The sequence below is a fragment of the Macaca nemestrina genome, chromosome 6, assembly GCF_043159975.1.
Source record: "Macaca nemestrina isolate mMacNem1 chromosome 6, mMacNem.hap1, whole genome shotgun sequence".
NCBI classification, from domain to species: domain Eukaryota; kingdom Metazoa; phylum Chordata; class Mammalia; order Primates; family Cercopithecidae; genus Macaca; species Macaca nemestrina.
The window spans coordinates 27,920,217-27,936,101 of NC_092130.1; the positions used below are offsets into that span (position 1 = coordinate 27,920,217).

A 15,885-nucleotide genomic window follows, 5' to 3' on the forward strand; every position below is an offset into this window, starting at 1 on the left:
TGCACGTGCCCTTTCAGGCTTTGGTTTTGGATGCAGTCAAAACCAAAAACTCTCGTTAATCATGTTATCACATTAATCCCCAGAGAACCCTGAATTTCCAGTGGAACAAGATAACTTGAGAAATCTATTGATTTCCTGTGTTCATCCTGCTGTACGGCTGACAAGGATTGGTGGAGACTGGTATCTTTTGCCCACGACCCTACAACTTTGATTTCTATGTCCGCCCAGATTCTCACAACTTTGCAACATGCATTGCTCAAAATGCCCATCCATGAAGTCAGAGTGGTTTCTTCTGTGTCAGCTCTGCCTTCCCAGCTCCTTCCCACTCAGAGAGAGGTCTCCGCCTCCTCCCCTGTTCCCTGACACAAAGCCAGCACTCCTCTCTTCCGGTGCAGCCTGACACACTCTCATTGGCCCTCAGCCTGTGAAGGGGAGGGGCTTGTGTCTTTGGGACTCTTCAAAAGGGATCGGCGGTCCAGGCAGCCTACCTTTGAGGCTGAAACATTCACTCTCTCCCAGCCTTCCTCACTAAGCCTGTGATTTTCCTGACTGCTTTCTCTCTCTCTCTTTTTTTTATTTTTCCTGGCTCAGCTTGAAACAGCCTCGTACCAGGGGAGGCTCAGGCCTTGGATTTTAATGTCAGGGATGGAAAAACTTCAGAATGCTTCCTGGATCTACCAGCAGAAACTGGAAGATCCATTCCAGAAACACCTGAACAGCACCGAGGAGTATCTGGCCTTCCTCTGCGGACCTCGGCGCAGCCACTTCTTCCTCCCCGTGTCTGTGGTGTATGTGCCAATTTTTGTGGTGGGGGTCATTGGCAATGTCCTGGTGTGCCTGGTGATTGTGCAGCACCAGGCTATGAAGACGCCCACCAACTACTACCTCTTCAGCCTGGCGGTCTCTGACCTCCTGGTCCTGCTCCTTGGAATGCCCCTGGAGGTCTATGAGATGTGGCGCAACTACCCCTTCTTGTTCGGGCCTGTGGGATGCTACTTCAAGACGGCCCTCTTTGAAACCGTGTGCTTCGCCTCCATCCTCAGCATCACCGCCATCAGCGTGGAGCGCTACGTGGCCATCCTACACCCGTTCCGCGCCAAGTTGGAGAGCACCCGGCGCCGGGCTCTCAGGATCCTCGGCGTCGTCTGGGGCTTCTCCGTGCTCTTCTCCCTGCCCAACACCAGCATCCACGGCATCAAGTTCCACTACTTCCCCAATGGGTCCCTGGTCCCAGGTTCGGCCACCTGTACGGTCATCAAGCCCATGTGGATCTACAATTTCATCATCCAGGTCACCTCCTTCCTATTCTACTTCCTCCCCATGACTGTCATCAGTGTCCTCTACTACCTCATGGCACTCAGAGTGAGTATCTAGGCTGGCTGGCTTAAGGCAGCATCCCTTCTGTTTTCACAGGCTCAAAGTTCAGAGAAAAACTTAGAATTGGGGAAATTCAGAAATGGAAGGGAACAGAGGGAAAATAGAATGAGCTCAGATGGGAAATCAAGGCATTAAAGAAATTGCCTCAAATGAGATGAATGGTAACCACCACTATTTATCATTTCCTTTAGCTCGTCTTCTCATATCTAAATAAGATATGGGTTCTCATATCTAAATGTTCCTAAGAACCATCCAGAAAACTTACTTTGGGTAGCAATATGGATACCTCACCCCCAGGAAAATGGGATTCAGTAGGTCTGAGGTGGAGCCTCATTGTAAAAAAGCACATCAGGCGATCTGGGGTGAGGTGGCCACAGCTTGAGAGACTCCTCCGCATCCTGTTATCACTTTCCAGCCCCCGGCCACTGCCTGCATTGAGATTTTCCTCTACACCAAGTTGGTCTGAGTATAACACAAACTATCAACTATCCCTGACTATTTTATAGTCCCAGATAGGTATTCAGTTTTAAAATCAGACCTTTCCTGTGGCTGCTCTGACCCTTTCATTAAAATGAGGTTGAAACAAAACAAAATAAAACTATATATATATATTTATTTATTTATATATAGTTATATATAATATATATATAGTCATATATATTAATGACATGACTGAGATAACTTGAGCTTCTTTTGAGCAGGTACAGATTGAGAGATAAGGAAGTAACCAGCACATGAGATAGAGTAAAAAAAATGTGAATAAGAGTTATCTGAAATTAAGAAAAAGATATCACTTATTTTGCAACATATATAATTAGAGGTTCTTTTCCTATGTTTATGGTGATAAACTGATTTCTTTTTCAGAAGGGGGTGTAATAAATTAACTGAGAGAAACTATTTTTAATAAGGGTAGGAATGAGGCTATGTAATTCCTCTCTGGTATATTCTACACCCAAATTCATGAAGAGAAAAGTTTTTGACAATGACAATTTTACACCCACTTAAGGGAGGTATTATAGCCTGTGTAGTAAACAGTTATGAGACCATTTAGACTCCCAGATCTACAGCAGACACATAAAATGCCTTTAGGCAAGCCACATGATTCTCCTAGAATTAGTTTTCCCATTTATAAAATGAAAAGGTTACATCAGATCATATCTATGTACCTTCTAGTTCTAACAGTCTATGATTCCTTTTAAAAAAGAAAAAAAAAAAAACAACCTGTGAGGTGAAGCAATGTGAGTTTTAAATGAGAGGACAAGCAGACATCACACTCACATTATTTGCTTTGAGATGGCTCTGACATCATATGTTATATGACAACGAATATACTCCTATTTCAGTCCATCTCTGAGAAGCTGATTGTCAGAAGTGAGTGACCAATGGTAGTCTTTTTGAATACCTATTGTCCCTAAGGTGAATAGCAAGGTCTAAGTAGGAAGAACAAATTCTAAGTGTCACAGACATCTGGGCACAAGAGTAAATCTACTTAGGCAGAGAGCTGTGCCAGTCCCCTCCTGGAGGGCTAGCACCTATATTCCCGGAGACATGTACCACCCCGCACTAGCTCACAGCCATGTCTTAAGAATGTCCTGCAGTTCTCACTCAAGCGAAAAGACTTCTATACAACTCCAAAGAAAGTCCTATGAGAAACACCCACCCAGAACTTAGTATTATCTCATCCAATACCAAAGAATCACCTATTTTGGGTCAATTTGGGAAAAATATTTAACTTTGAGTAGGAAATGCACATTTCCTCTTCCAATCTGTTACAATCAGTTTCATTGTGTTTTATTATCAAAAGTCCATAGCTACCTTGTATCAAGAGCTAAGTGATAGCTCAAACAGAAGTTTAAAAACCACCCTGGTTTGCTTTGGGTATGTAATGCAACTTTTGATAGCCTGTTTTCAGGAAGGATGAGCTGTTATCCAGGGTACCAGAGGACACCAGGAAAGAAACTAACTGCTTAAAAGTCACTCCTAGAAGAATTTAAAAATCTCTATACTGAAAGTCAGGAAAAGTAGACCCTATTCTGTGTCACTGACCTGAGGACCTTTATGTACAATATACCTGTAGCCTGAAATGTTCCTACTGTCTGCCACCACTACCCTTTTGCCTTTCTAACCCTCATTTATTCTTTATGTCATACTTCAATCACACTTCCTCAGGGAAGCTCTCCCAGATTTCCTGAGCATTCCTGTTTCCTGTTGTAGGTGCTCACGACTCAGTGATTTTCCTTCATTACAATTTACAATTCCATACTTATGGATTCCTTAATTAATTTTTTTCTCCCCAACTAGACTGTAAGCTCAGTGAATGAATGAGGCTAAATTACTTCCTTCGTTGCTGGGCTTTAGCTTCTCTACCTTTAAAACAAAGACTTGTAAATATTATCTCAAAGAGATATAAGCAATCCTAATGATTGTTAAGTAATTGACTCTGTTGGAAAGTTTGAAGGTGTGATTGACTCTGGGACCCACTGCTTTCAGAAGGCAGCAAGTCTAAGACTAATGAAATCAGAGGACCAGGGAAGAAGGAGGAAACCCGTATCTGTGCTCATAGCTCAGCATTCAGTCACACTGCATCATTCCAGGACACAGCCACCACTGAGCTGCTCTCCAGGATTTGAACATTATATAGAGAGAAAATAGACAATTCTAGGGCAAGTTCCTCCACATCTGGGAGGAAGTTCTAGTGACAGTCTGATTTAGTTCTTACATCTCCTGCATGCTGCATTCATGATTGAGCTAATGAGGATGGATGTATGAATTGCAGCAGAATTCAACCATGCCAACACAGGGTTGCACTGATTTTTTTTTTTAATAAATAGATTGTGTTAAGATTATAGAGATATTTACACAAAACCTATAATCTTTGTATTCTGAAACTAAGTCCCACAAACTATATAAACGAACATCTGGTGGAGTGATTTCAAGCAGTATAAACAACTGATCAGCATAATGTATCAACCTGAATAATAACCTCACGAACCTCCCTTTCACTTTTCTCTTATGTAGCTAACGAAGGTAATCATGATTTTTAGTAATCACACTATTTAGTAATAGTAATCACAACTTTTAATAATCACAATATTTAGTAATAGTAATCACAATTTTTCACTCCTCCTTTTGTAACCTGAGTTGTAAAATAAAAGTTTTGGGGTGGGGAAGGATAATGAATGGTTGAGTATCTACTTTACTAAACATCTGTAGGGAAGTGAAATTATTCAATGATAAAGCAGCATTTAATACTGTCTAGACTAACTGTTTTGATTGTATTCTATTCTGCCAACCACTCCAAATTCTGTTGGAACAATGTACACCATACATAAGTAATCAATTTTTCACTCTTCCTCTGGTTGGCTAGTTGTGTCACTAGAAACTAAGGAAGCTGCAAGATAAGCAACAATTCATCAGCACATGATTTTCTTTTTAGTGTAAACTATGCTGCTACAGGAAGCCTGTTCATAAAAACATTGTGTGAACTATTTGTTTGATGTTTGATTTTTTAAAAATTGTTCCTTGGGGTGGAGAAATTACCATTGAGAATTGTTAAACACAAGGCAGGAAGTGACTAATATATCTCAATATTTTTTATTGTTGTTAATTATGCACTGAAATAAAATAATAGAATAACTTCATCCTGTAAAAACCACAATCTTTTTAAATGGCATGAAATAATTAGAACCTTTAACAGATTTAATCTAAGATGAGTTAGTAAAGTTTGAAGTTTGATGCATTGCTCTAACCTTGAATGTGTTTTTCTTCTCAGTGTATCTGCCTTCTTCTTTGTATCTGTACAGGCACTCCCTGTGAGCGAGTGGTAACAATGAGAAAAGAATTTCCAAAAGGGACTCAGTACTCCATAAACGTAACCTCACATATATAAACAAACAACTCTATTTTTTAAAAATCAGTTTTTCTGATGTCTGTTTAGTATGCTTTGGATAATAATCAGAATCACCATAATCGCAGTAATATACAACTTGCTGAGTATCATGTGCCAGGCACTGAGATAAGCACTCTACCTGTATGACTTTGTTTTACTATTGCATTAACAATACTTTTCACCTTCAGATTTTTCCTGTCTAGTCCTAAGTTCACGGAGTCTTTAATCCTTTACTTTATGAAGACACAGATACATGTAGAACACTCTGATATATTCAAGAGACAAATGGCCAGGTTCATATGTTATCCAAGAGGATTCTTTAGATCCTATGTGGTCCTGAGTGCTACCTAACTGCAAGGAGCATATATGTTTGTTAGGAAGACCAGATATGGATTTGCTGAAGTTTAGAGGCAACGTTTAATGACCCACTCTTCCAAGTCTATTTAATTTTAAATACCTTTTCTGAAATATTCCTTCAAAATGCTATCCAGCCCAGGAAGATTATTGCTTCTTATAGCAGTTTGTTCCATTATTGCACATAATCAATATTTATTTCTTACCTTGAATTAGAATCTATCTGCCTGTAACTAAACAGATTGATTCTAATCTACTGCCGTGACTGTATAAAATAAGTTAAATTTTCGTTCCACCTGATGGCTTCAATCAATTAGCCTGGACTTTTTACATTGCCAGTGAGAGACTCCAACCCTGGGTAAATCCCAAAGGGAGCATAGACATGAAAACTTCAGAAGCAGAGCTAGCTCTTGGTGAAGATTCATTAAATAAAACACACACTCTCCTTATAAACCTAGCTTTATTTCTGTTTCTTTGCTTTTTTTGTCCATGGTGTTGGTTTCAACCTCAAACTGCACACAGTCATCTTTTGGTGGCTCCAAGCACTTTTTCTTTGTGGTAGAAAAAAAATAACTTTTGTAATTCCAGATCTCATATGCAGAGAAGGACTCCCTCTGGCAGCCCCAATAAAAAATAAATAAAAACTTGCATCTTCAGAAGTATAAGCAAATATCTGAAATCTCATTGGTCCCCATTATTCAATCATTGTGACTGGAGGATAAGACAAGCTGATTGGCTAAATTGTTTAGGGCATATACCTGGAACTGAAGTTGAGTGACACCTCTATCCAAATTAAAGATTAAGAATGGGGAAGGAGTACATTCCCTAAGGGAGAATTAGGGTACTATTAGTAAGAGAAGAAAGAAGTAAATGATAGAGAATCAATGGGCAAATATATATTCACTATGTACTATACTAACTTCTGGATATTTGATGGTATTTTATCACGAGTCCTTAAAGCTTCCTTTATTTGGCCAACATCCCCACAAATTAAAAAATGTGTAGAATAAAGAGAAAAACTTCCACAACTGGATGAATGATGTAGATCTTCAGTGCTGTGGAAGTTCAAAGGAAGAAGAAGACAGTGGGCTAAAGTGGCCGTCAAAATCTTTTGGGAACAGGCAGGACTTGAACTGAACAAGGAAGACTGTGCATACAAGTAGTGTTGATAGCTGAAAGTTTCAAATGTTACATCAAGGATCTCCATATCTTCCAACAAGGATGAATACATTTTAAACATCTTAACTCAGAAACACATATACTCTTTTCAGTAATTAATATTACTGTAATATTAAAACAACATTTCCCAGTTTGTGTTTGTCAAAATGGTACAAGGTAATCCACTGAAAATGGTTGGGGAAAATATTGTTTAGTCAAAGAAACACTATCTTTCTTTTGGCTAAGATGTGAGTAGGCGATGTGAGTGTGGAAGGTAGACAGGGGTTTAAGTGGAAAGTTGATACACTGTCCCCCTTGAAAATTCATAATGCCCATCAGCATATTTAAGTCTCTGAGAAGATCCACAATAAATACTGGAGGCGAGAATTCCTGTTTTTGTTTTCTACTATTTATCCAGCACATAGCAGAGGGATTTCACTTTAACAGATGTCTAATAATTATGAATGAGTGAATGAATAGATTGAAAAGCCTGTCTAACTTTTCTTGAACTTCAGAATTTTACATTTTTCATGGAACACCTATTAACATGCTACACAGCCAGTGCTCCACGTAACTGTATATGAAACATGATTGCGCTACTACTTGGCCACAATCATTTATCCAGTTGAGTAGATGACCTGAATCCAATTCCACCTTCAACATACTGTTAAACATTTAACATATTCTTACATTTCTCTAGGTCCCAGTTCTTCTGTGTTCAAAATGAGTGTTTGAGTTATGTTTCTCAGATTTTAACAGGAGGGAAAAATGTTTCTCTTTCTTACCATCTCTCCCAACTTACTTCCCTTTTAGCTAAAGAAAGACAAATCACTTGAGGCACATGAAGGGAATGCAAATATTCAAAGACCCTGCAGAAAATCAGTCAACAAGATGCTGTGTAAGTGCTCCATTTTGGTTTTTGTTTTGTTTTGTTCACAAGAGCAAAGGAGTTACATTTGGTACTAACTAAATGCTGCTGGGGGTAGGTTCCAATTTACCCTGAAACAGTATTTATGAGATAGATTAAGATCAAGGAGCAAAGGGGAGATATATATATATAGATATATATATATATATATATATATAGACCATTAAGGAGGTGTCTTCATTATATATATATCTATATATATATATAGATGCTACATTATATATATATATATAGATATATATATAATGAAGACACCTCCTTAATGGTCTATATCAATGCTAGGTGATCTGTCTTCCTTTGCTTCTTCAAGCTTCTAGGACCTGTCTGTTTTGTTTCATTTTCGGTTTTGAACCCTCAAAACAACACGCTCACTTTTATCCACTGACATACAATCTGTGTGGTGGTTTGTAAATTACATTCACTTTCTCAGCCTTTGAGCCTCACTTTCCCCCTCTGTGAAATGAACAGGATTTTAACCTATTTGTATTATGGATTTCTTTTAAAATATGATGAAAGCTGTAGACTCTCCATTCCAAAAAAAAAAAAAAAAAAGAATGAATATGCATACACAAAAGATTTTACAATCCAGTTCAGGAGGTCATGAACCAACCCCTGATACTCATAGACTCTATGGGATCTTTTAGTTCCAGATTAAGAACATCTGGCAAGCTTCTCCAAGTAGCCATTTCACATATGACATTGTATAACTTTGTTTCAAACAGTATACTTTTGAATAAATAAGACCTTTTTAAAAATTCACTTACTGAGCCACAGTCTCCCAAAAGAATGCTATAAAAATATATGATGCAGTACTACTGTATGAGAGTTACTGATGAGGGAAAGGAGATTTATAATATATTTTGCAAATCAAAATCTAAAGTTTAGAAGCAATGAATCATCCAGGCTAATATGCATATGAAACATTCACTGTAACTATACAGCATTTCTGAACAAAAAATAAACTGTGAAGTCCCTGAAGTGGGTCTTCTCGATTGTAAGAGTTATTTCTTGGAAATATTTTAGCCCCTCCTGGCACTTGACTTTCTCTATTAAGAAACATAGTTTCTTCATTATCCCTACCCTTTTCTCCTTGGTCATAATCTACTCTCACAGAAAACAAAACAAAACAAAAAAATGAAGCTCACTCATATTAAAATCACAATAACAGAATATGCTATAAAGTATTTGCCTTGGTATGGGGTTCAACTTTAACAGGAATTAAAGTTGTTTGTTGTTGTTGTTGTTGTTGTTTTTGAGATGGAGTCTTTCCCTATTGCCCAGGCTGGAGTACAGTGGCATCTCAGCTCACTGTAAACTCTGCCTCCCAGGTTCAAGCAATTCTCCTGCCTCAGCCTCCCGAGTAGCTGGGATTACAGGCATGTGCAACCATACCTGGCTGATTTCTGTATTTTTGGTAGAGATGGAGTTTCACCATGTTGGCCAGGCTGTTCTTGAACTCCTGACCTCAGGTGATCCACCCCTTGGCCACCCAAAGTGCTGGGATTATAGGCCTGAGCCACCATGCCTGTCAGGAATTAAAGTTTTAATTAAAGGGAATTGTAGGCAGTAGTGAACAGATTAGGGACTTTTCTTGGGTTAGCAAATTCAGTAGAAACCTACAGATATCTTTGAAACCATACCACACAGGCAAACAACTTACTCTGAATGTGTTTAATGCCAACAGGAAATGTATGTATAATACTATTTACTATGAAAACTTCATATCTGTACACAAGTACAGAAAACTGTAAAATGAATACCCCTGTACCCATCACCCAGTTTCAGAAAGTATCACCTCATAGCTAATCTTGTTTCATGTATACCCTTATCTTTCCCCCAGCCCCAAAAGATTATCTTTAGGCAAATCCCAAGCATCATGTCTAGCAAAGGAAAGTATTTACAACTTTAAAAGGAAAAAGAAAAAGTTTGTGTGTGTGTGTGTGTTTAAATTTGTGGTGCTTAAATGCCCCAAAGAGAAACTACAGTAACACCAGTCTCTGTTTTGGTAGGTGAAAATAAGAGATTGGAAGGAATTCTGTGCTGTAGCAATTTATAATATGACAGACACATCCCTTCCAATCAAAAGATACTTGTAAAGTACTATTATGCTTGTGGTTGTTTGATCTCTTCTTTCTCCTTGCCTACCCATTACAGAATTTTAAATTACTGAATTCAGAGAGACTTCTAATTATTCCTATAATAACAAGATGAATTTATATATACATTTAACAGTTTATTATTTATCTTTTACAATAAGATGTTTTCAGGAATTTGAAATGAATTAAGTACTATTTTAAATGTTCTAAAAAGTTTTACATTATACAAGAAATCTTGTATAATCTTATGGAAAACTGATCCTAGATCTTATACAATTCATTCTCGTGTTTTAAATGTTTTGTACTGAGGCTCTTTGGGATCTAGTTTGCCTCTATAACTGTTACAGTTTAACAAAGTTGAAGGGAAAAACTGCTAGAAGAAATGATTGACTCAGAGTGAGCATTGTATACCTATCCTTGCACAGACTGCCTTCTGCTCTCCCATTTATCATCCATTTTCAGTTATCTTGGTCTTAGTGTTTGCTATCTGTTGGGCCCCATTCCACATTGACCGACTCTTCTTCAGCTTTGTGAAGGAGTGGACTGAATCCCTGGCTGCTGTGTTCAACCTCGTCCATGTGGTGTCAGGTAAAACCTTAGCTGAATTTGGTGCATGACTAGTATTCAGGTAACAGCAACTTCTTCATCTTGCTTAAATGCCTAAGTACTCCAATTTATCACAGGGATCTGCCATGCTATAATGAAGACATTCGATTTTTCTTTTATTCAAAAGATTGATTATGTTTGGTACTGGTCCAAATACATATATACCAGATCACTATTTTCAAGGCTACTTTATAGAAAACCTCAACTCCAACTGTGATGATTACAGAAGGAAAATGGTCAAGGAGTGATTCCTTTGATTATGCTCCAAATGGCCATGCAATTCAGTTGGTTCTTTTTTGGTAAACATCCATGTTCCTGAAATCTTATATTGCCTTTGGTAAGTATTATATCCTCACGAAGGAAAACCAAAAGGTATTCATAGGTCACCAAGTTCTCCTTTTAGACTACTGTGACTCTGCTTGTTGAGGATACTATAGTATATTGTGGAAAGCATGGTGGAAAGGTCAGTAAGTCAGTTGACCTGGATTTGTACCCCAATTTCACCATTGCTATTCTGAGTGATCTGCAGAACATGGCTGCCTTCACACCAAAGTTTCCTCAACTGTAAAATGGCAATAATGCCTCCTGTAGACAAACCATGGACTGATGGTAAGAAGCAAATGCAGTAATAGACATTAAGGAGCTCTTTAAGCTGTAACTGCTGTATATCTTTCTATAATCATCAAAAGGTCATTAGGTGGGTATTATGATTAACATCGTATAGTCAAAAGTAAAACACTTCCACAAGAAGAAACGATTTGCCCTAAGGCACTTAGCTAACAAATAATACACCCAAGTCACCTAACTTCAAGTTCAGTGTTCTTTCTACTAAAATGGAGCAGAGAATGGCCACCCAATTTCTTCTTTCTCAGTCAGTGACAGCTAACTCAGTGTTAGCCTTAGGCTCAGACCTCTTCTGTCCTCCCACCTTTCCTGGTCACTGGCTGATTCTGTGGTCTCATTAGATTATCAAAGATATCACTGGAAAGGAAAGATAAAGTCAGCTTTTATAAATTAAGCTCCAGATGTGCACAAAGTAGAAACAATGACATCTATACTGAATATCATGTATATTATCTATTTTCTGTCACCCTCTTTTTTGTACTCAGCAGGCCTAATGTATAGCTTATTCTTGGACATTAGCACTTTCCTGTTCAACCATTTGCAACCAAAGCTCAAAAATATGTATACCTCTCAGTTTATCCTTTTGGTTAATCTGCAGAAAACAGAAACATTTAAATAAATGAGAAAGCACTACAAGGTTAAATGAGACTTGACTAGTTGACTACATATCTCTGGATGCATCAGGGCAATTATCTTAAGATTTTCAAGTTATAGCTTTAATAATGACATGATCCTGTTCAGATACTATCTCCCCCTTTTTTATATTAGCATTCTAGATTATGTCTAAATCTCTTAAACCCTACAGAAAATGCCCCCAACTTGCCTTTTAATCCCCCAACTTTTATTATTTTTATTCATAGACCATCTACTTATCAAACTGGTAATTAGAGAGTTCTGCACGTTATTCCTGCACCATGTGGCCATTCCTGCCTCTGAATATTTGTGCGTGCTATGCCCTGAACTTGCATCACCCTCTCCTATCTTCCTTAACGATCTCTTACCCATTTTGAGGTCTGGCTAGGGTTCAATCACCCCCCACTAAATCTTTTATGACCACCACAGTCCTTGTGTTTCTGCTATTATGTGAATTGCTATAGCATGATTTGTTATCTCATATTTGTTTTTAACAGATACTGCTTGGTATTGTTGTATTGTTAATTATTTAATTTACCCATAAATCTTGTCTCTGTAGTACCGTTCCAAGATCTTGGAGAACAAAGTCTAAATTCACTATCTCCCAATGTGCCTTGAAGTTCATGGCACATAAGAGTTAAATCAATATTTATTTTCTGAATGAACTAATAGTATTAATACATGGAAATGTTCTCCTTTAATATTCTTCCATGTTTATTCTGTAAACAAGGCATATAGCACTCTGAATGTCCTGAACCACATAAATAAGGACAACAAGGAACTCTTTGGCAATAGTACCCATCACTTGTTTTACATTCTTAGCCATTCTCAGCCTCTTTGTGGATGGTATCTTAACTTTACCCTCACAATAATCCAGAGAGGTGAGTTGGGCTGGAAATTGCATTCCCATTTTACAGAGAAAGAAACTGAAGTGCCAGGGTTTGTCTAAGGCCACAGGATATGTGAGGGCCAAGATCAGAAACTAGGTCCTCTGATTCCCAAACTTGAGCTCATTCTGGGCTTTAGAGAAATAAAATTTTAAAAGACAATAAAGGAAGAGTGTATTCCAAACAGGAAAATGACAACGTGAAGGGTAATTGGTAGAGGAAATAAATGGTAAAATACAATTCTTCAAAAGGTAGAGGAACCATCAAGGGAAAAGGGTAGGTAGGAACAGCACACTAAGGAATATTTCTTTGAAGCCATATCTTAGCATTATAAGGAGTCTCAGCAGGGACTAAGCCTTGGCTGATTTACCTTCTTCCACTACTTGCAATTCCAAATTATAGATTTAAGTAAAATTCCAATGAGATACAAACATTTCTCTTCCCTCTGATATTTAAGCATCTTTCATTCGTGTTATGGAAACATGTTCTTTAATTAAACAAGTAGGGATCAAAGAAAGTTGCTGAACATCTCAGAGAGATCCCATGCCAGCCTAAATTACTCCAAGACTCTTTAATCTTTGTGTTTGATTGCTTAGTGCACAGGTGGAAGATCTATTAAGAGTATTTTGTATTCTCAATTAGAGGCTTGTATGTATTATCACTTCCAAAAGAGGCAATCACAGGGATTTTAGGCCTTTGTAAATATGTATGCTTCTCCCTTCATGCCTGTCACTCAGGTTCTTCTCAGCACATCTTTTTAAATCTCCTGCATTCCAGGTGTCTTATTCTACCTGAGCTCAGCTGTCAACCCCATTATCTATAACCTACTGTCTCGCCGCTTCCAGGCAGCATTCCAGAATGTGATCTCTTCTTTCCACAAACAGTGGCACTCCCAGCGTGACCCACAGGTGCCACCTGCCCAGCGGAACATCTTCCTGACACAATGCCACTTTGTGGAGCTAACCGAAGATATAGGTCCCCAGTTCCCATGTCAGTCATCCATGCACAACTCTCACCTCTCAACAGCCCTCTCTAGTGAACAGATGTCATGAAGAAACTATCAAAGCTACCACTTTCACAAAACCTGAATTCTTTCAGAGCTGACTTTCCTCTATGCCTCAGAACTTCAGAGAGGAACATCCCATAATGTATGCCATCTTATATGATATTAGAGAAGTAGAATGGCTCCTACAACTCATGTAACAATTGCTAGTTTTTGTGTTTGTTTGTTTGTTTTTAAAATAAATGTGAAAACTCAGAGTTAGATCTGGGTTCAAAACCCAGAACTGCCTGATTTTTAGTTCTCTTTTCATTGTTCTAACTGCCTCGTGCCCCTCACTAGTTCATGGCAAGAACATGACTGGAAAAGCATGGCACCTATACCTTGATTAATTTCCATTATTGGAATTGGTTTGTCCTGAGTCATCTACATTCCAAGTCAGACTGTCACTCCTGCTACCAATGGCCACTGTAAGCCACAGAAGGAAGATGTGTACATACTGTTCTACTTTATGTGATGTGAGAAGCCCACATCAGTGTCCCTTGGCAGCAGTCTACAGGCGTACCTTGTTTTATTTTGCTTAATTTTATTATGCTTCTCAAATATTGCACTTTTTAAAAAATTGAAAGTTTGTGGCAACGCTCTGGCACCTTTCTTCCCAAAAGCATGTGCTCACTTCATGTCTCTGTGTCAATTTTCATAATTCTAACAATAAACTTGATTATTATTCTATGCGCTTATGGTGACCCGTGGTCAGTGATCTCTGATATTACTATTGTAATTATTTTGGGAAACCTATGAACTGCTTCCATAGAAGATGGAGAGCTTAATAAATATTGTGTTGTTCTGACTGTTCCACCCACCAGCCATTCCCCATCTTGGTCCCTCTCCATGGGCCTATTCCTATTTGTCCCCATTCTTTGAGACAAAACAATATTAAAATTAGGCCAGTTAAGAACCCTACAATGGCCTCTAAGTGTAAGAGAAAGGAAGAGTGGCAAGTCTCTCACTTTAAATCTAAAGCTAGAAAGGATTAAGCTTAGTGAGTATGTAAAAAAACTCAGACAGGCTTAAAGCTATGCCTCTTGTAGCTGTTAGCCAAGTTTTGAATACAAAGGAAAAGCTCTTAAAGGAATTTAAAAGTTCTACTCTAGTGAACACATAAATTATTGTAAGAAAACAAAACACCTTTATTGCTGATACAAAGAAAGTCTGAGTGGTCTGGATAGAAGATCAAACCAGTCACAACATTCCCTTAAGCCAAAGCCTAATTCACAGCAAGGCCCTAACTCTCTTCAACTCTATGAAGAAAGAGATAGCTGAGAAAGATGCAGTAGAAAAGTTGGATGCTAGCAGAGGTTGGTTCATGAGGTTTAAAGAACAAAGCCATTCTCCATAACATAAAAGAGCAAACTGAAACATCAAGTGCTGATGTAGAAGCTGCAGCAAGTTATCCAGAAGTTACAGCTAAGATAACTGATGAAGTTGGCTACAGAAAAAAAAAAAGATTTTTAATGTAGATGAAACAGGTTTATCTTGGAAGAAGATGCCATCTAACTAAGGCTTTTATACCTAGAGAGAAGTTAATGTCTGACTTCAAAGCTTCAAAGAACAGGCTGACTCTTGTTTGGGGATAATGCAGCTGGTGACCTGAAGTTGAAGCCAATGCTCATTCACCATTCTGAAAATCCTAGGGCCCTTAAGAATTATGCTAAATCTATTCTGTGCTCTATAAATGGGAAAATGAAACCAGGATAACAGCACATCTGCTTACAGCATGGTTTACTGAATATTTTAAGCCCACTGTTGAGACTTACTGCTCGAAATAAAGGTTCCTTTCTAAATATTACTGCTTATGGATAATGCACCTACCTATTCACCCAAGAGCTGTGATGGAGTTGTACAAGGATATTAATGTTGTTTTCATGCCTGTGAACACAACATTCATTCTGCAGCCCATGGAACAAGGAATAATTTCAACTCTGAGAAACATATTTCCATGAGGTGGTAGCTGCCATAGTGATTCCTCTGATGGATCTGGGCAATGTAAATTGATCCTTCTGAAAAGAATTCCCCATTCTAGATGCAACTAAGAACATTAATGATTCATGGGAGGAAGTCAAAATACCAACATTAATAGGAGTTTGAAGGAAGTTGCTTCCAACATTCATGAATAATTTTGAGGGGTTCAAGACTTCAGTGGAGGAAGTAACCACAAATATGGTAGAAATAGCTAGATAACTAGATTGGAAGTTGAGCCCAAAGATGTTAATGAATTGCTGCAACCTCATCATGAAACTTGAACAAATGAGAGGTTGCTTCTTATGGATGAG

General features: G+C 38.2%; 1 protein-coding gene across 1 annotated transcript; it reads left to right on the plus strand.

Moving 5' to 3' along the window:
- Positions 1 to 596: 596 nt before the first annotated feature.
- LOC105466831 (neuromedin U receptor 2) lies at positions 597 to 14,294 on the plus strand. Its single transcript, XM_011715911.3, has 4 exons — positions 597 to 1,362; positions 7,592 to 7,676; positions 10,265 to 10,390; positions 13,330 to 14,294. The coding sequence occupies exons 1-4, from the start codon at positions 637 to 639 to the stop codon at positions 13,602 to 13,604; spliced, it is 1,212 nt and encodes a 403-aa protein (XP_011714213.2). The 5' UTR covers positions 597 to 636; the 3' UTR covers positions 13,605 to 14,294.
- Positions 14,295 to 15,885: the final 1,591 nt, after the last annotated feature.

What these genes read in the sequence shown, in the direction of transcription:
- LOC105466831 (XM_011715911.3), top strand. Translation starts at nt 637, where the DNA reads ATGTCAGGGATGGAAAAACTTCAGAATGCTTCCTGGATCTACCAGCAG. An exon ending in ATCAGTCAACAAGATGCTGT is followed by an intron (nt 7,677 to 10,264) that starts GTAAGTGCTCCA and finishes ATCCATTTTCAG; the next exon opens with TTATCTTGGTCTTAGTGTTT. An exon ending in CCTCGTCCATGTGGTGTCAG is followed by an intron (nt 10,391 to 13,329) that starts GTAAAACCTTAG and finishes CCTGCATTCCAG; the next exon opens with GTGTCTTATTCTACCTGAGC.